This window comes from Pararge aegeria, chromosome 6 (genome assembly GCF_905163445.1).
Source record: "Pararge aegeria chromosome 6, ilParAegt1.1, whole genome shotgun sequence".
NCBI classification, from domain to species: domain Eukaryota; kingdom Metazoa; phylum Arthropoda; class Insecta; order Lepidoptera; family Nymphalidae; genus Pararge; species Pararge aegeria.
Window position 1 is genome coordinate 4,768,589 of NC_053185.1, and position 26,454 is coordinate 4,795,042.

Here is a 26,454-nt window from a genome sequence, read left to right on the forward strand (position 1 = left end):
TATTATATTTATATATTTGTGAAACGTATGTAATCTCATTTATTGAACCACCTTAACCTCTTTTCTATGTTTTTTCCTTTTGCGACTTTGGTTGCCTAGAAGAAATCGCTATGTAGCAATAAGGCCACCAATTTGCTCCATGTGTATATCTCTGTAACTATTTTTTTCTTTGGTAATAAAAGGGTATTCAATTTATTCATTATTTCAATACTTATTATCGTTTACTCGTTTTAACACAACACAAACCATCTTTTCTATCTGTAAGTAGGTACAACTGCTCTCTCGACATAAGCGAAAACGATTCCCCCTGTGGAAACAATACGAAGTGAGCTTTGCTTAGGAGTTAAACAAGTTAGCTAATTATTGATTCACAGAAACTCAGGTTGTCACAACCGATTCTAAAAAGTATTAATACTGTTTCCATTGATTGCATTTAAGAGGGATAAAAATTGCGTCTACCTTTCTTGCGATATCTAGACTTTTATGAATATCTATCTGAAATATTTTATTACTAGGGGAACATGGCTTAGGTTGGTACTCTTGAAGGAAACTCAAATCCCGGATTCCACCAGGGCGGAGATGTCCGGAGATGTTTGAAGCGGAGGCGAGAAGAGATGTTTTTCAACTGAACAATGGTGTATCCACTGAAGCTGTGCGGAGATGCACACTGGCTAAACTTGAGCAGAGATGTGTGCTGGCTCGGAGATGTCTGTAAGCTAGAGCGAAACTACCCGCGTGCGACGTTGGATGTCCATTGAACTCACAGTATAGCGTGATCTGATTACAAGCGACGCCGCTCACGGTACGCAGGTCGCATCTCTTCTCGTCTCCTTTACGCGCAGTCGAGGGACAGCTCACATTTCCGCTCTGTACCGCTGCGGCCTAGCTCAGCATCGATCGTGCCATACAAATATGATAAATCTCCGCTCAGTGATACCTATCCACTGAAGCAGAGCGGAGACGAGATGCGCGAATAACGAGATTCTATTCTTTGTTTAAATCACATCTCTCGTCTTGTTTTCGCTCTGGTGGAGTCCGGGCTTAATGTTTTAAAATGTGAGGCTGAAGTGGAGGTTGTAGATAAGTTCATAAGTAGGCATTTATAATTTAGGTAGGTTTCAAAAGTTGAACTGAACAAGTTTCTCAAAACTTGCTATGCAGTATATTAAAAAGATAATAAATCGGTAGAGTATGAAAGAGATTATTCAACTTACACGTAGGTTCTGTATATATTTGGAAAACAGAATACCCAGCAATTATTAGTAACTTTCAAACAAATTCAAGTTGATAATTTATGATATTATGTAATAAGCCAGAAGTTAATTAATTAATTCAATCAATTAATTATTAAACAAAGCACGTCAAAACATTACCTACTCACTTTACGCTGAACTGATCTTTATGGGAATTCCACAAGCAAGTAGAAGATTATACAATAAGTGATACATTTATATTAATTTATAATTTAAATTTTTAAAATGCTTAAATTTCAGAACTGATGGGATTACCCGCATCTCTGCAGCAATTGCGGTTTGAGCTTATGAAATAAGGTAACCCACGGTCTTTCGTTGCCGAAATTATTATATTATCTGTATTGTACGGCTGTATCCTTAGTACAAGATTCGATCGCTCGTATTCGAGAGTCGTATTCGCATATCAAAATGTATTCTGATTTTTGTTTTACAAACTTTCTGTCTGAAGTCCGAGCTTAAGAATGCTTTGAGCTTGAAGTCAATGCAAACATGATTTATTTTACGCCGATGTTCAAGTACCTAAGTCGATTCTCGAAAACGACTCCTCGATTGCGAGCGAGCAAATCTTGTACTAAATTACTGACTGGCCACGGGAAAAATCACGTTAAGAGAATTTTACGCGCTGTGAATAAATTAAATCGTTAGCGTTGTCGCGCGTCGCTCCATCGGTCTCCGCTACCCGTAGCATGCTGGGTGTTATTCCATACATTTGTTTCAGTCATCAGAAGCTTCCCAGTCGCCTCGCCGCGCGTTTATTCATGCGATTTAGTAGGAAACATAGCCAAAAGTATCACTTTTTGAGCAACTGTAATGAGAATGCGTTTTATAACCCGCGCGTTTTAGTTCGCCCAGCTTTTCCTGTCATAATACCTTATCGTTGTCTTTTTCAGCGCAATTTTGTTACGACTTTATAAATAACTCAAATACTTTCTCAGAGCTCTGAATGACGGAACTCTAAATAGCGCCTATAAAAGTTATCTTGCGGTCGCAGTGCTTTTTGCACGTTATCATTTCAAAGATTATTATCGATAAGATCGGCCATTATCATTGATCAAGAATGCAGTTTCGAATTTTGAGACGGAAAAACAACTACAATGCAAACTCGATCTGGCGGTTACGACTAATTGGTTTTTCGTAGAGTCAACATTTATACAACCCTATATAGATCGCAATTTGGGTATAATTTAACGTAGACGTTTGGTATCTTTTGTACGTGGAAAGTGTATCACAAGTTTCCCATCTCTTTTATTTTTTAAGATTCCTAATCTCATATATTTTTACGAGGAAATAACATAATCATGGAACTAAGTAGCAATTGATAAAATAAGTAGCAATTGTTTTTATACACTATCTACTTACCAGTGGCGTGCATAGAGGGTACCTATGCAAAGGGTATGCAGATGATATAAAATGAAGAAAATCTCCAGTACGATTTATAAAAAACTTAGGGATAGGCTTTGTAAGAGTTATAAAAAGCCTATCCTTAAGAATTTATAACTCGTACCGGAGATTTTCGTCATTTTATATCATCTGCACGCCACTGCTACTTACCTATTAATAAGTCGAAATAGTTTTAGAATCTTAACATATTACTAAAATTTGACGGAATTTTTGTAAAATATCTCACTGTAGTAATTGTAACTGAAAATAAAAAATAATATATATATAGAAGTAGGTAAGGTATATGTATTGTAAAAAATTTCATGTCATTATCGACTAAAGTAGTTAATTATTGAGAATTTCAACAACTTACGTTGTAGAAAATATTGTGGTAAATATAACCTTACTTCCTTGTATCTCCATACTTCCTTGTTTATTTTTCAAGCCTACTCTAACAATATTTATATTTGGCGCTTCTTTTAAGAGTTACCCTGATGCAAATGTGGCGCCATCCTAATTTTGACAACACTTTTTCATATACACAGATGACTCTCCTTACCTCTACCCTCCATAAGTGTATCGAAAAAGTAGTCGTATTTATATCAAAATACCCACCAACTCAATGTCATGATCATTGGTTTTTAATCAAATTTGTAAAAATCCTAATCAATTTAATAAAATATCTGGCAAATATGAATTTATTATTATCAAAAGTTTAATTATTTACCCACTTTATAAATTTCCTGTAACACAAAGTCAAGATGACTACCTTAAAGTTATCCGTTATTTTCTTAAACTTAGATAAAAAAGTTAGTACCTTCTGAGATTTGGTGATTAGGTATTCTTTTAGGTATGTAATTAGTCTTAGTTTGTGGGTATTCCGATTTTAACTTGTAACTAAACACAGAACAAAATTCAGTTTATTTAATTTATGCCACCGTACAAGTTAGCCCTCGAATGCAATCTCATCTAAGGGTAGGTATCTAAGTGATGATGCAGTCTAAGATGGTAGCGGGCTAACCTGTTAGGCTGTAAGGCAGCGTGGCAGCTATATTAAACCCATACTCAAAATCGGTTTCCAAGCGCTATCGTACCGGAACGCTTAATCACTTAGCAGCACGTTTTTGTCTGTAGGGTAATTAATAATTAGCCACGGCCGAATCCTCCCACCCGATAGACAAAGTTCCCGAGTAAGTTGTCTATAAACATGTACCTATGCAGGGAAGGAAGTTAGACATTATTGTGCAACGATGCAACTCCATTTCTCGGAGAGCACGCTTAGCCGTCGTCCTTGGGGTCTTATTACTATCACTTTATTATTTTGATATTATTGTCATTTTTTTTCACTATTATAATCCTTATTTTTTTGACGCCAAATCGTGTCTTATGTAAACAGTCATTTTAAAATAATACTTAGTACTTTAAGCGATGGTAGTAAGTTAACTATAGCCAAACTAGATGTGGAATTTATGTACACAAACCAAAAATCGCGATATAGGTATAAGGTTGTAACATTTTTAATAATCAAAAATTTTAATTATATCACCCTTTCCAAGTTAAACATTAAAATTTTTGTTAAACCCCGTTTCCGAAAAACTGCTTGAAAAAGCTTCGCGGATTACTAACTTTCATCATTAACAGAAGCGTTCTCAATTCGACCGTATATATGCTTTTTTTATGTTTGTTCCCGGATAACTTATAGGTGCGTGCCGGGGATCGAAACCGGTCCCTCCGAAAGAGTAGCCGAAGCCTGTGCTACCCACTATACTATCGCCGCTTCCAAGCCGTTTTGCCCCGCAGTGAAACATTAAACTGCAGAGGATGCCGATGTCATGTAAAACGTCAAAGTACAGGTGCATTAAAAAACAGCAATAAGGCGCGTGTTAACTTTAAATAAAATTACTAGAAACATTTACATTGAAGGAGGGTGGATTTATTTTAAATTACGCCCTGTGGCTATATTTGGCGACTTGACATTTTTATGTTTTTATTTCAGTTAAGTTTAAATAGCTCATATGACCAAGTTTGATCGTCAATTCTAGCGATTGGGTTTTAAATAATAAGGTAGGTGCTAGTGCCAATACTGTTGTTATAGGTACACAATGAATCTGTAAACTTAATTAAAAAAACAATACTAAAAACTCTGCTATCCTTTTACAAAATAAGAGGGATGACACCAATTTAGATGTGTTTAGAGATGCGGAAAACAGCTCATAGTGTCAATTCTATTGTAGGTACGTAAACGCTAAAAGAGTGTTATACTTTGCTAAAGCATTACTTTTCAACCAATTTGGCAATTTTTACTGCAGAGATTGGTCTAACTACCACATTTATTTGTTTGTTTATAAACTATATTTAATTAGGTATTCCGCGTGGTGACGGCAGATGAAAATATAGTTGTGGCCTTTCGTCTTTTCACGGATGCCGTACGAGGCGACTAAGGAAATATATCGGAGAACGGACAGCACCGTCCTCAGTGCTGCTAGTACCTTAGTACCTTATACTGAGACCACTAACACATTTTCTCAGCGTGGTGATTATGGGTAAACCCTGGTAGAGGCCTTTAGTTCAGCAGTGGACTGTTATAGACTATCGATGAACCTATGTGTATCTCATCCACTGCAACGATCTGAATGAAATTTGAAACATCTATATAGTTTGCATCCTTGAGTTAGACATATGATCCCTACTAGTTATCCCGGCAAAACCCTCCCGGACGAATACAAAAAACCCATGATATATTTGTAAGGCCTCAAATACCGATCTTGGTGAAATCTTTATAAATATAGCTGGAATTCTGTATCATACATAGGTTTTCTTTATCTTGCCAAACAAATGGTTCACGCGGGATTATTAAAAACCGAAAAAAAAAAGTCGCAGGCAAGAGTTAATAGGTAGGTGTATACCGTTCTTTTACTAGCTGAAACTTGGTAAATTTTATTACGAAAAAATTCAGGAAAAGAACTTCAAATTTAATTCTCGTCCCGCCTTTAATTTGAAGAATTAGCTTCGCTATTTTTTGTAACCCGTACAAAGATACAAATCGATGAATTAAACACACCGAAACGGTTTTAACGATTTAACAGCCTCTCCTTATCAGATATCGAGAATCGATTTTATATCTTTATTCAACTCACACAAAATGAAGCCCTTGCACCAAATATAGCAACTTGCTGCTCAACCCTACCACATAAACCTAATTAATTAATTGTTTATTAGCAAATAATTGGTTAGGTAGGTAGACTTCTAAAAAGTTAAGTAAAAAATATATTCTTAACGTAAGTAGGTACGAAATAGGTATATAAATGCAATTGTTTTCTCTGAAATTGTAGGAAATTATTAAAAGGCGCGGGTTCTTGGATTCGAAAGGCTTCTGTCAGTTCCTATTTTATATAATTGGAACTTAAATTAAAACTGTACCTAGTAAGTATGCTTACCTTATGAGCAAATACTTCTTCAATAAATAAGTAATTCCAGCTATGCACTTAAAATAGATACATAATTACAAAATAAATCCACTTAGCAACTAAGTTATTACGAGTATAGGTATATTACAAATGTTGGTCTCATGAAATACCTGTCTAATTTGAAAAATATTATATCAGGCCCGTATAATTGAAGCAGTTACCATAAATCTTATTGTTGGTTTAACTCGGCAATATAACGTGAAGTTTCAAGTAAGTACATAGTAAACGCGGGGGGACCGCGAGGCACAAAATATGGCCTATTCTTAAATTGATTATAGTCGTTCCCCGCTGTTTTATTTGAGTTAGTTAAATAAAAGAAAAAAAAAGTGCATCAAATTCACCTCCCTAGATAGATTCATATCGTTTTGACTGTGTTCATCATATCAACCTATTACGGGCCCACAACAAGACGGACCCATAATGAGAAGGGATTAAAGTCTTAGTCCACCACTCTGGCCCAGTGCGGATTGGCAGATTAGCAGCATGCAGGTTTTCTTACGATGTGTTCCTTCACCGTTGAAGCAGATGATATTTTAATTACTTAAAACGCACCTAACTTTGGAAAGTTAAAGGTGCTGGGATTCGAACTCGGCCCTCCGAAAGTGAAGTTCCTACCTATTGGAATATCACTGCTTATAAGTCAAAAATATCTTCATTCAAGTAGGCCCATATGTGACTCTTTTGATGCGTACATTAGGTAAATTTACACGATAGTGCGGTGATGGCGATAACCATATTCCTTAACTTAAAACTAAAGCTACGAGGGTTCCAAACGCGTCATGGTCTAAGTAGAAGCCCACAACAAACTTAGCAGAGTGTTTTTTTGTTATCACCATCTCACATTGTCTTTTAATATTATTAGAAGAGCAAACTGGTTAGAGCAATAATTCACACCCAAGTTTTTTATCGATTACGTTGTCCTTTATGATATGACTTTTCCATAAGTTTAATACAACTTCATCGTATTCATTTCGTTCTAACTACTAATACTTAGTTTCTGAGATAAATATATTCATACCAATAATATAAATTATATTTTGTATACAAACAGTTTTCATTCTGGAGACGCGACGCGGCCGTAGGATAATTTATATCCCGGGTAAATAAAGGGTTCTTAGGGATTTAAAAACCCAAAATAAAGTCGTCCTTACAGCTAGAACTTCTGTAAAGTAAGACGTGTTTATAACATGAGTAAGGATAGTAAGGGTGAGCATGATTTAGATAATGAATCACTGTAAGTCTGAAGGAATAGCTTTTCTGATATACCTTATCATTTCCCCGCATGCAATAAAGGTGGCTTATCATCCCTTTGTCCTTCGCTTAGTCAACCCTGACCTTAATCACCGGATGTGAATTGCGAAGTTGTGACATGCTTACTAATGAGTTACGAGCATTCTTTAGATAGGACAGTCGCTGAATAATTTTGGCTTAGTTATAAATTTATAAGTAGGTATCAGATAAAGTAATTAGGCTTTTAAGCTCTAAAATTGTTCCCACAGCAATCAATTACGGAACAAGTTTACATTCAAAAGAGGTGGAATATTTTAACACTTTATTAGCCTTTTTCAACGGCCTTAAAAAATGAAGGTTCTCATTATTTGTATAATAATAACTAGCTGTTACCTAGTCGTGTTCTTCGTGATCGTTCATTTTGGATTTTAAATATCCTGTAGGAAATTTGCCTTCCTGAAATAAAACGACGAGGATTGACGATCTCTCTGGCGCAACGGTAAGCGCTGTGAATTTATGAAGGAGGTCCGGGGTTCGATTCCGTAATTCTGAATTTTCTGTGGGGTCGTCCGGTGGTGGGCTTTGGCCGTGGCTAGTTACCAACCTACCGACAAAGACCGGTGCGATGTCGCGTGGAAACCGATTTGGGGTATGACTACCATACTCCCTAACAAGTAGGCCCAAAATACTTCGCAGACTATCCAAGGAACAAGTCCCACAAAGTTCCGCCCCGTGTCCATTAACCTAGCTAACCTAGGTGTAAGTGTTAAACCTCATGTGCCTGTAATTCAGCGGCGTGCACTTCATAAATGCACAAAAGCACTGCCTACTCTAGAATTTATATATTACTGGTATAAGAGCAGGATTTTAGCCGTTTTATGCAATTTTCCTGCTGTATGCATACCCTGGTAAGAAACCCAGTGCACGCCACTGCTGTAATTACACCGACAAGCTCTTCAGACCGGAATACAGATGCTTGGCAGCAGAAATAAATATATTAATAATAAATAAATACCTATACTACGACAATAAACACATCACCATCTAGCCCCAATGTAAGCGTAGTTTGTGTTATGGGAATTAAGATGGCTCTCAATATTCTTTTTTATAAATTTAAAATGCATATAAAAAATTTCGGAACAGACAGGATTTGAACCTGCGACTCTCGGCTATTCGCGGCCGAGCGCTTTCACCAATTAATAAAATTGTTAATTCCTCCAAGTGTAGGTAAAAACACTAATAAAAATTATAAAAATTTATGAATAATATACAGATAAACACAAAGACACTGAAAAACAATCTTGTTCATCGCACAATATATTTTCCACTTGTGGTAATCAAACTCACAGCCTTGGACTCAGAGAGCAGGGTCGCTGCCCACTGCGCCAATCAGCCGTCAACAATAAGCAAAGCAGTAGTACTTCTTGGACGAGCTCTGCAACAAAAAGCTCTACTAAGACTGAAAGTAACTGTTATAATTTGTTAGTTAGTTGGAGAGCAGTTACCACCCTAGCTGCGAGCCGTGCCGCCAAGCGATAAAACATTCCACGCAGTAGGTATCTACTGCGAAAAAACTATTTGGCTGTATGCTATTAAATAAACTAGCATACTTTTATATACATCAACTAGCTGTTGCCCGCGACTTCGCCTGCGTTTGATTTTGTTTTTTCATGTGGCATTACAGTTGCAGTTCTAAAAAAATAAAGTGTTCAGTATCGCTAAGCCTTAAATGAGGGGTTTGCTGCTGTCCGCTGAGGAGTCCTGTTCTCTATCTTCAACCACAGTCTGGACAAAATTAAACACATATTATACCTCTATAGTACAAAAATAATTATTTAAATCGGTTATAATTTGTCTGAGTTATAGTGTAAAATCGTGAAGCACTTTCATCCCCTCTTCCAAAGGAACTGAGCTTAATGTCGGGATTAAAAATTATCCTATATTACTTCTAACACTTCCAAAAATATGTGTTCAAAGTTTCATGAGGATCGGTTAAGTAGTTTTTGCGTGACAGAGTAACAAACAAACTTACATTGACATTTATAATATTAGTAGGGTAGGGATAGGGATAACTTAGCCCTTGACTATAGTAGTCACCTAGTATGTGAAGATGCAGTCTCAGATGGTAAGCGGGCTAGCCTTTTAGGCAGGTATGGCAGTTACATTAAACTGTATGGGTTTTCAGGCGACATGGTACCGGAACGCTAAATCACTTGCGGCAGGTATTTGTCTTAAGGGTGGTACCTAACTAGCCACGGGAAAATTGCTTACTGGGATTGAACTCGGGGTCTTACTTTAGAAGTCATACTTCACGTATGTTTAGGGTCGTGCGCTTCGACCTCGAGGTTGATAAAAGATAGATAGATGTGTTCTTATGAATAGGAAATTTTTAACGGGGCCAATTATACTTTCTAATATTATAAATTTGAAAATGTGTTTGTTTGTCTTTGTGCAATTAACTTGATTGTTTTCGTAGTCATTTGAATGGAAAATATAATAGAATAGAAAACACTTTATTGCAAACAAACACTGAAGGGGAAGACACAAAGAGAACAGTACAGTACAGTACTTACTTAGTCCTAGAGTGCAAAGGCGGCCTTATCTATAATAACTAATAGTGATCTTTAAAAGGCAATCCGAACGTACGAAGTTTATACATATAAAGGAGGAAAGTGACGAAGAAAATCTCCAGTACGAGTTATAAATACTAAAGGGTAGGCTTTTTATAACTCTTACAATGCGTATCCTTAAGTTTTTTATAACTCGTATTGGCGATTTTCTTCATCTGCATACCCTGTGCAAAAAGTAAAAAAAAAAAAAAACTTACATGAACATAGGTACACACTGTATTCAGGTACAAATTACAAAAATACGGGTATAAACGTACCTATACACATTAGAATAGATATTGATAATAAATATGTAAGTTATCATAATCAAATTAATAATAATTTATACATAATAATTTTAACTAGATGATAATAATTTACCGATCTAGGTACAATATTGGAAAGGAGAGTATATGCAGACTTTTTATCCCTGGAAAACAAAGGGGTTCCTAAGGGATTGCGAAACACCAAAATAAAATGTCTAACAGCTAGTAAATTATAATTTCTGAAATTTTTCCCCGTCGGTACTGCTGGGAGACTTCGCCTGGACTAGTTACCACCCTACAGATTTTACCGTTCAGGTACGATGCCATTTAAAAACCAATTAGTGCTATGAGTTCAATATGAACTAATATACCCGTAACAGATACTCCTCACTTCCATTCTCAGACTGCATCATTTCTTACCACCAGCAATCAAGGGTTAGCTTGAAGTGGAATAAAAAAATTCTCATAAAGAGGATAACTTGCCAGCCAATAAAAATATTACTAACCTGTCTTTCTTTTATTCTCTGGTAAATGTAATTGATCATTATAAGCATAAGCGAAACTAGCTAGTTGATTATATAGGATGTTACACCTGCTTGCTTCATAGGAGGTCTCAGTTACGGTTTCCGTTTTGTTATAAGATAAAAAAATCTTTAGGCGCACTATGAATATCGACAGTCATTTCTGTATGATTAGTTGAGTGCAGCTTAACTATTTCCTATAAGCTTCAATTTTTTCATAACTTTCAGGAGCGCTAACTGGGTACATTTTTAAATAGTTTTACTAAATAGCCAAGCAATATTTTCCAAGATATTATACATAAAGGTCTCGTAGGCTAATATAGGATTTTGAATTACAAAAATAATCGGATTTGATTCTAATGTACTCGTATTTGTATTCTTTGTAATAAGAATATCTCAGAATGGAATGTAGCAATATTAATATTGGAAGCAAAAATAAACTTGTTATTCTGTTTACTAGGCTACACAAAATTGCAAATTAATTCAAGGGCAATTGTATATTATTTTATAAAAACTTACCAAATGAAATCTTTGAGATGTCTCTGAATAAGTTCAAAGTTTATATAAAATGTAAGCTTACAGAAAAATCTTATTATAATATTAAGGATTACTTAAACGATAAAAAAGCTTGGGTGTAAATTGCTCTAGCTTCATTGCTTAATATAAATAAACTGTGAGGTGGTGATAACAAAAAAAAATTTACTCGGCTAAGTTTGTTGTGGACTCTTCTTAGACCAGGGCGCGTTTGGAACCCGCTTTAGGTTTAAGTTGGCAAACGAAGTTATCACCATCCCCTTACAATTATGTAAACATATATGTATGAACGCTTCATAATTATTCTTATATTATATTATTATATTATTCTTTTTCTGGCCTGTGATAGGCCTACATGACTAAAAATTTTGAATTTGAATTTGAATTTCAGTAGGTATAGCAGTCCGGAGTTAGGAAATTGTCGACGCCCACCAACGTTGAGGTGTTCAGAGAGCATGTTATGACGTCATTATGGTGATCCAATATAACATTTTCCGAAATTTATTACGCTGGGAATGATTTTTTAAATAAATAAATAAATTAGTATCACATCACCATCTAGTCCCAAAGTAAGAGTAGCTTGTGTTATGGGTTTTTTTGGATAGACACCCAGGCACTGAAAAAGATATTTATCACATAAATATTTTCCGACTATGGGAATCGAACCCACGGCCTTGGACTCGGAAACAGGCTGCCCAATGCGCCAGTCAGCCGTCATGGTTAATGGTCTAATCTTTATTTCGGAAACGTTGTCCCTATTACGAATAACCCTATTTCATAAATGGAACTTTTATTATAATGCTTATATTATTGCATTACTTAAATGCAAATTTCAGTTTCTTGTAGCTACACTCGCGTTACAGCGGAGGTGACAATAATGTAATGAAAGTGATAGGTAGGTATAGGTCAGTGCATGTTAGTAGATAATTATTATATTAACGCAGGACTTTCGCGGATGATTGCGCAGAAACTCGCGTATCCGCAATCATCTCTGACGCACTAAGTACTGTGTCGTGGCTTCTTCAACAACTAACCAACACATTGTTGCAAAGAACGCACATAAGGGCGCTGAATAACAGCTGCATTCAAAGTCCCTACACATACTACACGTGTACAGGATTGCCAGTAGGTACAAAGCTCGAAGTAAATATATAGAAAGATATAATTTTTTAAAACTTGCTTTTGGCTTATGCTAGTGTTAATCATACGTGATTGAGGCAGTTAATGAGGGGGGGGTTCTTCCCAACGAATGATATTAAGCAAGTTGCAGTGCTGCTGGACCCAAGCAGCACAAGGTCTCTCAAGAACTCAACTACAAACGACCTATGTCCATCGGTTGACACGATGAATCATACACTTCAATGTCTCTAAAGATAATGTGTGTGTAATCGTGGATTTTACCTGTTTCAGAACTATTAACTACATTTTAAATTTTAAGACATTATTAAGGCGACAATGATCATTAAACATTTTCCAATCTCACGCTGATATTAGACGGTATTTCATTCATAACACATATTAACAATAGGACTATGGACATCGGCGCCTACGCACGAATTTCAATCGGGCCGATCACCTGCCAAAATATAAAGGCGGGCGGAAAGCTCGGGAATAAAGCCCTAAGCTTGTTTGGCAGCTAAAGGCTTCGACGGTTGCCGCCATTAGCTGGCAAACAGCCAATCAGAAGCCGGGGGCGGAGTCATGCGCACGCGCCGCCCGTTTGTAGACATCCTGTCAGTGTAAACTCAGCTGTCGTTTCGTCACCACGTGTGTTATTTTCTTTTCGACTCACGATTGTTTCCAATTATGAACTTTTTATGATTATTACTTTTTTCTTGCTTAATACTGTAGTGTTATTACTATTATAATTTCATGAACAGTTTCTTGTGACATTTATGTGTTATGTTTTAATGAGTGACTGTAATTGAGTGACTTTTGCGAAGGTTGTTTGATAAATAAAAATGATGATGGACCAGGCACATTTCGGAGAATACCTGCTGAGGCAGCAAATGTTGCATGCTGCATCTTTGAGTGGCCTTCGTAAGTATTTATTAATATAATATTATCTTAAATAGATTTCAGAAGATCTTGGAAGGTGAAATTACTGTTGTCGGCTGTTTTACTTTACTTCTATCAACCATTGTAGAATACGTTATTGTTGTTTAAGACAGATGTGGCATATGATCTTTCTAATTTTTGAAATTTGTATAATATAATATAAATCTACCCACCTAAGTATTAGTTACAGTAATTCAGGTTCCTTAAATGTTATTGTGATTTAGCATCGAGAATTAATGAGCTTTTTTATTAGCGTAATCTGATATTAGTAGGATCATAAAGAAGTATTTTATGTGTATTATTAAATGATTTTATCGCTTTCACAGTTTTTGTAATGCATAAGCACATACATAACAAACAGTGTCGAATTAGGCCTAAGAATATTTAATACTTGAATGAAAATAAAAATACAACCACCTACCTTCTAAAGAATGGTTTTTGATAAATATTTATAATTAAAATGTATTGAAATAAAAAAATTATATTGTATCAAAATGAAATACGATGAAATAAGCTTGAAAGTCAAGGTGCTCACAACTTATTTGGTAAACTATACCTACCTACGCGCGTTGATGTCTTTTCTATTAACGTTAATCATTTTCCAATAATTTCATATTTTGTTGCCTTGTCAGTACTTTTATTTATTTGTATGTTAAAATATACTTTCTCAAAGGATTACATATCCTTTCATAAGGATTCATAAGATCACCCGGCAACCCGCATTAGAGCTCAGTGGTGGTTCCATGCTATACAACCAGAGAGGTCTTTGCCCAGTTATAGGACTGTAATATATTGAGTTGCGTACACTTCATACATGCACAAAACCACTGCCTACCCTAAAATGGATATATAGCTTCCATATAGGAGGAGGATTTTTGCCATTTTATGCGATTTTCCTGCTGTGTGCATACCTTGGTAAGAAAAGCCACTGCTGAGGATAATTATGTAAAGAATGAGGCACGTAAAAATAGTAATGGTAATAAAGTTAAAACTTTGAATACATTGGAACCCAATTTACACACGTACCACAATATTTCGTTATTGAATAGCGGCACAATCTTAACCTTATAATCGAAATGCGAAGAATTAAGATATAATGTTATAAATTCACCATTTACCAATTCGCTTGTCTTAAAAAGCCCAGCAAATGTGTTTGAACCATTACGAAGAAGTATTATTCTATCTTTTGTATCTTATTTATGTAAGAACATACATGTTATTATAAGTTCTTTTCAATATTTAACTTAGATATTACGTATGATATAGTCTGTGGCGTGCATAGAGGGTGTGCAAAGGGTATGCAGATTTTTACAAACTCTTACAAAGCCTATCCTTAAGTTTTTATAACTCGTACGGGAGATTTTCTTCATTTTATATCATCTGCATATCCTTTGCATACCCTATATGCACGCCACTGACTATATTGACTGACTACACTGACTATACAATTCCATTTTAAAAGAACTGAATATCAAGAAACGACTTTCATCTACGGTGCAGTTTTGCATATTCAAGTTTTTTGGCCACATCTCAAGGAATGAGGGATCGATTGAAAGATTGGTGGTGCAAGGACAGGTTGAAGGAAAAGGGGCAAGAGGGCGGTCACCTACTCGTTGGACAGATACGGTGAAATCGCTGACCCAGACAACTGTGGTGGAATGTTTTCGACACGCTACCAACCGCCAAAAGTGGAAAAGACTCGCGCGGGAAGCCGTTTAATCCAATTATGCCTAGCGCCATGAAATTCATCTCAGCAGCCACGACCACTCTGCCAAGAGTGCACAACCTTTTTCTGCTAGAGATTTGTTTACGTTAACTTATTATAAACATAGGATCTGTTTAATATTATAATTGTTGTTGTATTGGCGGAAATACCTTAAAATCTAATCTTAATGTTAATACATTATAGATTCAAAGTTGTTTTTGCCAACAACAATTATAATATTATCTCAATATGGCGGCATACTACACATAAATTCGTTTATAAAACGTTGTATTGCGATTACAAGCAATTCCGTATACCTACTCGCAGATTAATATTTATTTTATTGCTTCCTACGGATGCTTGATGAGACACGGTGGGATCAAAGACTCCGCTTGATTGCAATTATGGAGATGTTGTACACTGGGCAATTGCTCAGTAAAAAAAATATACAGAAATATACATCTTAAAACGTAAACTTTAAGGCTGTGTTTAGCATGAAGCAATTCCGTCAGGACTTGCTTTCGTTTAAATACATTGAATGTTACATGAATTTATATTAGACTATGGTATGTGCTACGATAAAAGCCACTCAAAGTGGGTAGGTACAAACTACAGTACTAAAAACTACCTATCCAATAAAGAGGTAGTAACTATTTTTATTTTTTATTTTAGATCTAATAATATTTATAGATCTGGGAGGGTAGGTAGATATATAAAAGCTATTTATTACTATTCCTACCAACAGATTCTTTGATAACTTTTAACGTTGTAGGTTATTTAGAGAACTATGTAATTTATAGGAAAGTGTTAAAAGAAACTCAGATTTTAAGGACTTATAAAGTCTTGCCTCCTTTACAAGACTGTGGACTTGTACCTTTGTTTAAAACAGTTTTGTTTTAAAATGATAGTTTAAATAATAACATATCTTCACGTCCCTAAAATAGGGATTATAATCCTGGGATTTGATCCACAACAATATTAAAATAATACTGCTGCAGGGTCAATATTATTTAGTACCGACGTCTCACTCTATATTTCAAAGGACTCATAAGATTCGGATTTCAAAAAGGTTCTCAAATTAAAAGGCTCGAGTCATTCTCATCACTACCAAGGAGGAAAAACTGCTACGGATTTTTTGTGGTGGTACATTCTTGAACTTTTTTTTTTTAGAGCACAGAGTGGGTGCGGATGCAGAACCTCCCGCTTGCGAGACGCGTCTCCTCAATGGAGACTTATGGCGACGTTTCCACGACATCGGCACTGAGATGATCATCACGAAAGGTGGAAGGTAAGTGAAATCAAATTCTACATACTTACCTTAAGGTAAGTGCCCTCCTCGTCTCCTCATCTTTACTACTTTAATAAATAATTAGTCAATTAATGGACTTTTGCCTATTACCTAAACACAGGGCGGGTTTGATACCTAAGGCGGACTTATATATCTATTTTAGATCTTGGCTTATAGCTTTGAGGTGTCAGTTTTCAAATTTAGGCGTCGGTTACGGTTTATCATCGTGACAATAATCCTTAAATCTATTGCAGTATTAGGAGTCTAAGGTCTAAATCTACCTTTCTTACGAGAGAACAGCTTATGCCCAACAGTGGGCATAAGAAGATGTTACCTTATTTCGATGCATTATACTTTATTTAATTAAAAATACGTCTCGCAGATATTTGTAAATAAGGAAGTCTTTGCGTGGTGCTTGTAAGTTTCTGCCACCAACAAAAAATGAAATCGTAAAACAATATGAATATCCAAGATCTCGGGAATTTCTAAGTAGAAGAGAAAATTAAACTTAAGCTATAGGTAAACCTCAACCGTTTTGGTTTTCTTGAATATTCATATTTTGCTTGAATGTTCGTATAAAAATTGTGTGAACAATAATTTAAACTTTAACTTACATTTGACTTATTAGAATTTGAATCTTTAACGTATCTACCTATATATGTAACTACCTATAGCAAAAACAGGCTAAGATATAACTGTAGATAATTTTGAGGAATCCTATTTGTTAATCTTGATTCTAAAAAGCAATAGGAATAGGTGGCACCTGAGGTTCATCACCAATTATTAGAGCTTTAAAAACATTACAATAATAAGCTTAATTTTAAATTATACTGTACCCGTTTTTTAAATGTACAGTTTATTTAATTGTATCGGATAAGGCAATACCAGTAGTTTAACTAAACTACAAGGACTATACATTTCTACCTTAAACAATCATATTATCACGAGCATTTTTCGATTAACCTATGTGAATTACAATATAGAAGATAATATAGAAGATAATTAATTTAAGTTAACTTAATTGTATGACACGATCGTTAAACACAGATTAAAAGCAAGAACTAGGAATGCTACTTATTTTCCCGCATTGTGCCGCTCGCGCTACTTTTACTTCACAAAAAACTTATCTAAAACCGTATTTATTGAAAGCATTCTAAGCATTCATTCAAGTTCTCAGTCTAGGAATCAAATAACTTTTTCTCGTTTCGCTAGTTGAGTACAAAAGCCGTTAAATCAATTATATTAATCGTTTTCTATTTGCTGAACACGAAGTTTATTAATTGCAATAATAAAAACAAGCCAGTGGCGTGCACTTCATACAGCCACAAAAGCACTGCCTATCCTAAAGTTGATATATAACTCGTAAAGGAAGAGGATTTTTGACGTTTTATGCAATTTTCCTGCCGTATGTATACCCTTGTAAGTGCACGCAACTGATACTAGCTATATGTCAACGTCTTAGAATCATCATATCAACCCATTACCGGCCCACTACACAGCATGGATCTCCTCCCACAATGAGAAGGGCCATAGCCTTAGTCCATCACGCTGGCCCATTGCGGATTGATGGTTCACACGCCTTTGGAGAACTCTCAGGCATGCAGGTTTCCTCACGATATATCTCCTTCACCATTGAAGCAAGTGATATTTTAATTTCTTAAAAGCTAAAACGCACACAACTTACAAGTTACAAGTGCGTGCTGGGATTTGAATTTGGCCCCCCGAATATGAAGCCGAAGTCCTAACTACAGAGCTATAACCGCTTAGAATAATTTATGGAAAATAATACAGGTATAACTAATTTAATTCGGTTCGTTAATTTGCTGATTATTTTTACAATGTTGGTATATTAACAAACAATCCGTCCTAGGTGGCATGCAAAAAGTTAAGTCCTAAACCTAATTTCCACTTTCCATAATATAATAGCTTAAATAAAATAATCATATGTAATAACTAAAAAGTGACAATAATGACAGTAAATTACATAAATTAATTTATAACATTTATTATCACTTAACTCAAGAGCTGTTACATGTCAAACTATAACGTACATAATATACCTAATATAAATAAAAATTCGAAGAAGTAATAATTGAGCTGTGTTTATTTTGCCGACGGCGCTTGATATGGGTTTCCGTTCGAAATGCATGTAGTTTATGAATATCCAATTGATTGTAGTATATTATTATTATCATCTATATTGTTTTTTTTCAATACAAATATAAGGTATTAAGGCTCTTATTCAAAATTTTACGAATTCTAAGTAGAAAATAGGAGAGTGACTATTTTAATAGCTTAAGTAACGCCAGTAAAAACGGCTTTGTCTCCCTGGTTTTCTTAATCTAAAGATAGGACCATTTTTCATACTAAAAAACGGAAACATAAATTTAAATATTCATTTAGTTTAATAAGTATGTGATTAAGTTATGGTTGTTGAACAAACATTACCTACAAAAGTTATTTCGCTAGGCACAGCCTTTACCAGGCGTTCATTTTAATAATTGATAACCATTATTATTATTTAATAAGTTATTTAAATATTTTTATTATTACTATTATATTTTTTCTTAGTTTAATAAAATATGGTAAATACTTTTAGGTTAAATAAAACTATCGAATAAACTTATGAATCATAATATCGTAATGCGAAACGCAATGAAAGGTATCGTAGTAATTTCTAAGATAGATCCGAGAGAATTCTAGATGTGACATAGGCTACTTTTAAACATAGGCTGCTTTCTGAGTCAAGGCCGTGGGTTCGATTCCCACAACTAAAAAATGTGTGTTTGATGCACATGAATGGTTTTAAGTGTCCGGGTTTTTATATGTATTTATGTATCCTATTTATAAAAATATTCATCGGTCATCGTAGAACCCATAACACAAGCACTTACTTTGGGGGCTAGATTGCCATGTGTGTATTGTGGTAGTATATTTATTTATTTATTTTATTTATTTATCCCGCGCTAAAAAACCAACACAAATGCAGACATGGGCCTCCGCCAATGAAAAATAATATAGGAAACTCAAATAAAAGAGCAAAACGAGACAGTTGTAAAGATAGACTCCTGTAATTAACCTAGCAAGCTGCTCATCCGTCATAAATTTCTGTATAGCAACAAAAACTTAACGAAAACCCATTAGGGCTGCCGAATCTGACGCGGGGCTTGTTAACGAATAATTTGGTCCCGGCCGGACCTCCGTCATAGACAAAACAAACAGCTGCCTCTATAGCAATTTGTGCATTTCTCTAAATGGCCGAGCACAAATTATACCTTATTATAAGCTTGTTTGCTTTACGACTGTACCCCTTCAATTATTTTTTTTCAACATCAATAATGCGAGTGAAACGACGAGTCGACGCTCGTGAAGAAATTATATGTTCGTGTCGAACTCCGCGCCTCCGACGTTTCCTGCTCAGGGCTCGCATCCCGGGATCGCCATGCGCTTTACTCGCATCTTTATCTTAACGGTTCCATTTAAATTTAATTTACTAGGTATGCCACATACCAATTCTAACAGAAAAAAAGTGTTGAACTCATATACAAAGTATAATAAGTAACTTCTTCTTACTTGAAATAAAAATATACCCATCGCTTTTTTCAAAGTTAGGCACACTGCGGTATTGTGATACCGTTATCTCAGACAATTATCTGACTAGCAATCTAAAGAAAATAGATTACCAGGTTACTTATTTTTCACGATACACATCAGTACTTATACATTTGTCCGAAACATTGATCGTAGTCGTAAAGCATGCATCCCGGCTTGTCATTATGTAAAACGTTGGCAAGTTATGCTAAAAAAAAGTAGATATTATTAAAAACCCTGATGACATTCAAGATAAGCGTCGAACGACAAATTCCGTCCTGTGTCTTGGAACGTGAATTAAGTAAACTTTACAAATAAGAGTAATTTGATGAGCGCATAGCTGACGTGCAGGCAGGCTGTTGCGGCGGGTCCGAGCGTGGTAGTGGCGTTCGGTGCGCTTTTTGCGCGCTCATAATTAGCCACTCTCATCTCAGCTCCTGTCATCTCCTACACGTTTTTTTCGTTGCCGCGAACTGGGACCACCGGCAGGCTGCCCAGCATTTTGATAATTTACCGCTTTATCCAGACGTTAGTGAATCTCGTTAACCGCTCGCACCGGTCTAAAGGTCAGTTTTGTTTGTTTTGTATTAATGAAGCCGGGGGCGCGCCGGCGCCGGGCCTGGCGCCACGGGAATCGAAATGGGTCAAAATATTTAATTTATTTCTCGTATTGAAGGCTAGTTGCGGCCGCGCGTTACCGTAATTGAGTTATTTCACACTAGACGCACGTTTCGGGCATTGGGAAACACTACAAATTGGTGTTACTCGGAGCTTTTAGCGCTCGAAAGGCTTCTTTATCCAAGGATAGAGAGAGTACGGCTCGAGTTGTTAAATTGAAAGCGCAAACAGAAAGATTTGGGCGGTTCGTTTGTGCGAGCGCGCCGGGGAGACGCGTATATAGCGGAGTTAACACCTGCTGCATTCGGCCGCCATGCGCTTTAAATATTACCTAAACTAACGCTGGGTTTGCAGCTAGGCCCCATCACGTTCCCACCTGTGCACAGTTGTTAATTAGTACTGTAGACATAGAGCACACCAATCCGACGTCTATTTTCCAAGATTGCGTATTAACATATCATTAGTATGTGAATGCAGAGAATTATAAGGGATCGCCGAGGGGTGAGGGACGGGAATGAATTTCTAAGGAATGAAGGTTCGATTGAGCGTTTTGTGGTACAAGACATGACTAACGTAAAGCGAATGACACACTTGATGCCCCTACAATAAGGATTATAATTCTGAAAGTAGTATTACTGTAATATTAAAATAAAAATACCCAACGCGATGGTAGTAAGGCCCCATGTTGCAGGATTGCCCTTGGATGCTTACGTCTACTTCGGTATACGCCATAAAACATTTAAACATAAAGTGCTTCCGTCAACCATATCGCACAAATTGGAAAAGCTCAGGAAGAAATTCGATCTTGTCCCGACGATGACTGATACCATTTTATCCTCTCACCAGCCATTGCACGGCAAGAAGAAAGTATTTTTAAAATTTTGATGGGCTCATGAATTCAAAAATAAATAAACATGTAGACGATAATAAACCACAAAATGTTCAAAGTGACATGTTACATCTGCCCTCTATCCGGAGATAATACTGGCCCTAATAATCTTCGAACAAACAAACAAACGCTGGTTAGGATAGAATAGGTCATTTGTTTTTTCTCGAAACCGAAATATGACAAATGGGCGAGGCGCGCCGGCGCAGATCGCTCGCGTGTCGTCGCGCAGACCTCCCGCCATTTTAAAAACAAACAGACAACATAAAAACTTGTTATTTATTTTCGTGTTATTCCGAAGGGAAGGGCGCGCCCGAATTCGCTTGAAAAAATCATAAGTTATAATTAAAAACGTCTGAGGGCTTGCGTTCGTGTTTGCTTCAATGTATCTCATGTCTCTCAAGTAAGGTTTCGTTTCTGGCACCCGGGTAATAGGTATAGCTTGTTCCGGAATCTGCTATTTCCTGGCATTTTATGGGAACTTTTTTATATTTCTGTGACGAAAAAATTAGTATAAGGTAAACAGTTAAATTACTCCAAAATTAGGAATGAGTGTAAATAATTTGAGTTCTCGATTAATAAGTGTTCAAAATTATTTTATAATGATATATTATTAGTTATTAGGTTATGATTAATATTCAAAAGTGTTAAATAAGTAAATAAAATAAATAAATAAATATACAAACAGTACACACGTCGCTATCTAGCCCCAAAGTAAGCGAAGCTAGTGTTGTGGGTACTAAGATGACTGATGAATATTTTTATGAATAATATACATTAACACTTATAATATACAAATAAACACAAATATTTTCCAGTATTGGGAATCGAACCAACAGGCTTGAAATCGTTGCCCACTGCACACCCACGCACTGTTTTTATTCAGTTTTCTTAGATAGTATACTTAGTTGCATAGTTTGATTTCTCATGTCAGAATAAAACGACTGTCTCTACTGAAGCCTTTGAAAAAAAAAGTTCCTGACTGGGCGTAGGTACCTATTTAAATGGACGATGTTATTTGAAGTACGATAAAAAAAAAATTTTATTGTAAATTCCCTACTAAAGAATTATTAATTATTACCATTAAAGCTATATAATTTTTTTTTCATAAATGTTCCCTAAATTTAATGATAAATAAACGAGACATCTTGACAAGGTTATGTCAACTGTTTATTATAATCTTTTATGAGGCCAAATTACAGTCGTCGGGAACGCATTCTGTATGCGGCGGAATTTAAGTTATTGATAGGTTAATTGTTGAAGTATTCTAGTTTTCTTATGGCATGTAAACATAGCATTTATATAAATTGCCCGATTCCCCGGGAAACTCAAAAAAACCGTTCACTTTACTCTGTAATGGAAAACGTGTGGGAAACGGTTTTAGATGCGCTGTGGTCGAAGGTCCTTGGTTTGATTCCCGGTAGGGACAATTTAAGTATTCATCATTTCTGAATTTTCTCTGATCTCGTGGGAGGCATTGGCCGTCGCTACCGACAAAGTCGTGCCACTAAGCGATTAGCGTTCCGGTACGATGTCGCGTAGAAACCCATATCTCTAAAAGATTAGCCCGCTGCCATCATAGGCTGCATCTCAGTCCCAAAGCTCATCCGTCTTAAAGCTGCTTAGCAACGTAACGTCGGAAACTTGTAAGATAAACATCTGATCTTATCAGTCATCCCGTGATTTCACATCGCGGAAGGATGCAGGGTCGCCCCGGCGCTTGTTTTAACAGAAATACCGATTAATTGATTCGATCTGTGTCGTAATTAAAATGGGTGATTAGAGCGCGGGGAGCGGCGCCGGCGCCTCAAAGCGTCTCAGCCAGCATTCCTTTTGTTTTACCACGGGTCGTTTGTCGCCTGCGTGATGCGTGGGTCGCGCGCCGTCCCTCTCCGACCAGGGAGGCTGTGCACGCGTGCGAGCGGGAGGCGTGCGGGCGCCGACCTCCTGCGGCGCCGCCGGCCGCCCGCCGCGCGCCCCGCCCAGCCTCGCAGCACTAATAATCAGATTATGACAGCCCGAGTCTCAGCCGCTTCCCCTACAGGCACCACTCATCACTCTTCACTGTCTCCTGAAAATTTGACAGCAGTATTTCACTTATCAAATCGCTGCAATAGCTGAGATCGGGAGATAGCCTCGGCTAAAAACGCTCGGAGAGAAACTAAGATATGTCACTACCCAGTAACGACAGCATGGTTTGTATCTTGGTTTTAATACTGATAAAAATGAAGTAGGCTATGATATTAGTAATTTAAGTTAAAATTTATTAGTTTATTAGATATAAAGTTAAAAGCATTATAAACATAAATTGCTTAATTCAACTTCACGCTATAAAGTCGTAATATCCGTAAAAAGATTTCGTTTGTGCGACTCAAGAGTTGATTGAAGTCGTTTAGCGTAATAAAGGCTTAGATGACGTAAGATTTGTGTCGTTGGTATAAAAAGCGTAACGTCATCGTAAGTAATGGGTAATGCTCTATCGAGGGGGCGAAGGGGCCGGAATCCGAAGCACGCGCCAAGCTGCCGTCGCCACTGAGCGATCATATCGCAATGTCTCCAGAGAACGCGCACCCACCCTCGATTAGCTCGTGGAACCACAGAAAAACATCTTACATCGCAACCATTAAACGCCGTGACTGGACGCGAATGCAGGATACACTAGCAATGTACAACGTCCAACACGGACGATGCATCAAACTAAGATAGTCTAAAACGCAACGTCATCGGCTCCCGCGCCTCAGCCTAAAACAATCGGCCCACCAAAAAAAGGCTAATACGAAAACAATAAATTGAATTTAGAACATAAAAAATGTGCGGACTGAACATCAGCGAGCGACGCACGATTCCTTTTTTGCCGCGACCCTTGATGATAATTTCTCATTAGATTATAACATTTTTGTCGGTCGAATCGTCGTAAATTCCTCGAATAATTTAGGGAAGAAAGTGGTCGTGTTAGTGATGTTTTGTTTTTATGGCGCCAAGGAGCCCAGGTTAGATCGGTATCTACCGATACAAGCGTTTAACCCATGTTACGTGGAAGTCGGGAATCATTCTCACGGACTCCGAGGCTGTTTGCTAACAACTTGTAATATGCTGATAAAACGATAAAGGTTACGGCCTCGAGACGACATTTTTGTCACATTACAATTATCCACTTGATTATATTATGGATTCATCATTGTGATTAACGACTACGTGCAAGGAATGTAATTCTCTACCGACCTGCTTTAATACATATTAGCAATTATAAACTTGAGTTAAAATCCACTTAAGTGTTAAATTAATTAGTTTCCTATCGCAAGTTTAACTCTTTTTGGGGATAATGCCAGTGCATTATCCCCAAAAAGAAATGCAATAAAATATGAATGATGGTTCTGTATGTTCATAATTCTATGCTTTATCTTTATACATGTATTCACTCTTTAAAAAAAGTATTCTTTGACTTTAAATCCAAAACATAGTCTATCTGTTTTTAAATTTCCTCTAAATCTGTTAATCCGTTAAAGCTTGATTCACAAAGTTTTTTATTTCAATTGTAAAATTTTACTTGTAGTGCGATGTGAAGTGCTATGATAATTCGATAATTACACACTTTTTGTTTTAAAATCAGTGCTCTTACTCTTCTGTACTTTTGTCCACATACTTTGGACGGGCAACACTTTCTTTTATTTTACCCTTAAATCACAGCACCTATATGATGGAAAGTCACATTATCCACAACGTTCACGTACTGTCCATAATAAAGTCGAGTGTGTGCTCATAACTCCATAGTGTCCGTCTCCTAGAATCCCTCGTCATTAGGAGAAGCGGGCGCTGTTCACGTCAGTTATTGTCATTAAAATTTGGGCACGTACATGTAGCGACGGTACAAACAGCTTTATATATTATTACGGTCCCGTGTTTTATTAAATTTCATTTTTATGCAGATTGGTACCCTTTGATAACTTACGGGATTTGGGAATTGTTTCACTTAATAATATAACTATAAGACATCTTTACATAATAACGTAAACGTAATAATAACGTGATTTATTTTAGTAGTATAATGCATCAAATCCCAAAACTTTAAGTAGGTACTTATTTAGAAAGAGATCATACTAAATAAAATCAATATATAATACACAAATATCGGAAACTAGCCCCGAAGTAAGCGTAGCTTGTTTTATGGGTACTTAGATGACTGAAGAATATATTTATGAATAATGTGCATAAATATTTAGAATAAGTATACATAATAAACACCCAGACACTGAAAAACATTCATGCTCATCACACGAACATTTTCTAGTAGTGGGCATCCAACCCACGGCTTTGGTCTCAGAAAGCATGGTCGCAAACTGCGCGTCATCATGAAGAGATCATGGAGAGATCGTTAAAATAAATATCTATTAAAATATTTGTATTTATAGATTTTTTTTATCGTTTTTCAATTAACTTGGAACTCTGGAGTATATCAGCAACTTACAACCTACCTTGTTGAAAACACCTTCATATTTTTTTTCTATAAGAGCTGCAGTTTGAGAATATTTTTAATTTAACGAAGTAGTTTTTAGAGACCCTAAACAAGGATGAAATCGGTAAAGAGATAACAACAAAACGTTTAAAAACGAAAATAATTATTGCCTCGTTCTTACACCTCAATAATATAAAGGAGGAGGTGGAGATAAACTTCAAACTTAATTTTCAAGAAGCCGTTACGCATCCACGTTTAGGATTTCAACGAGATGTTATCCTCGCGGCCGGCAATGGTCCCTATGCTATGTAAATGCGGTCCGGCCGGCGCCACGGTATCGCGCCCAGATCATTTGTCCAAAGAAACTGCAACAAAATACTCAAAAAATGCAAATAACCCCTGGATATTTACAAAGATATCCGTCTGCAGTATGATGTCCGAGTTATTTCCATGGATTTTACGATAAAGGAACTATTTTGATCCTCTAGCTTTCATTAGAATATTTATTACTAGCTGTTGACCGCGTTCTTTCGCGTTTATAACGGTTCTTACAAATTCCGTGGGAACCGATTGTTTTTCAGGGCCTAAAAGTAGC

At 36.4% G+C, this 26,454-nt stretch overlaps 1 protein-coding gene across 1 annotated transcript in view; it reads left to right on the plus strand.

Moving 5' to 3' along the window:
• Window positions 1–13,010: 13,010 nt before the first annotated feature.
• LOC120624774 (T-box transcription factor TBX6) overlaps window positions 13,011–26,454 on the plus strand; it is a 51,031-nt gene continuing 37,587 nt past the window's right edge. The window contains exons 1-2 of the mRNA XM_039891502.1: window positions 13,011–13,300; window positions 16,194–16,311. Of these exons, the coding sequence (XP_039747436.1) occupies window positions 13,222–13,300; window positions 16,194–16,311 (197 nt within the window). The 5' untranslated portion in view covers window positions 13,011–13,221. The remainder of the gene's footprint in view (window positions 13,301–16,193; window positions 16,312–26,454) is intronic.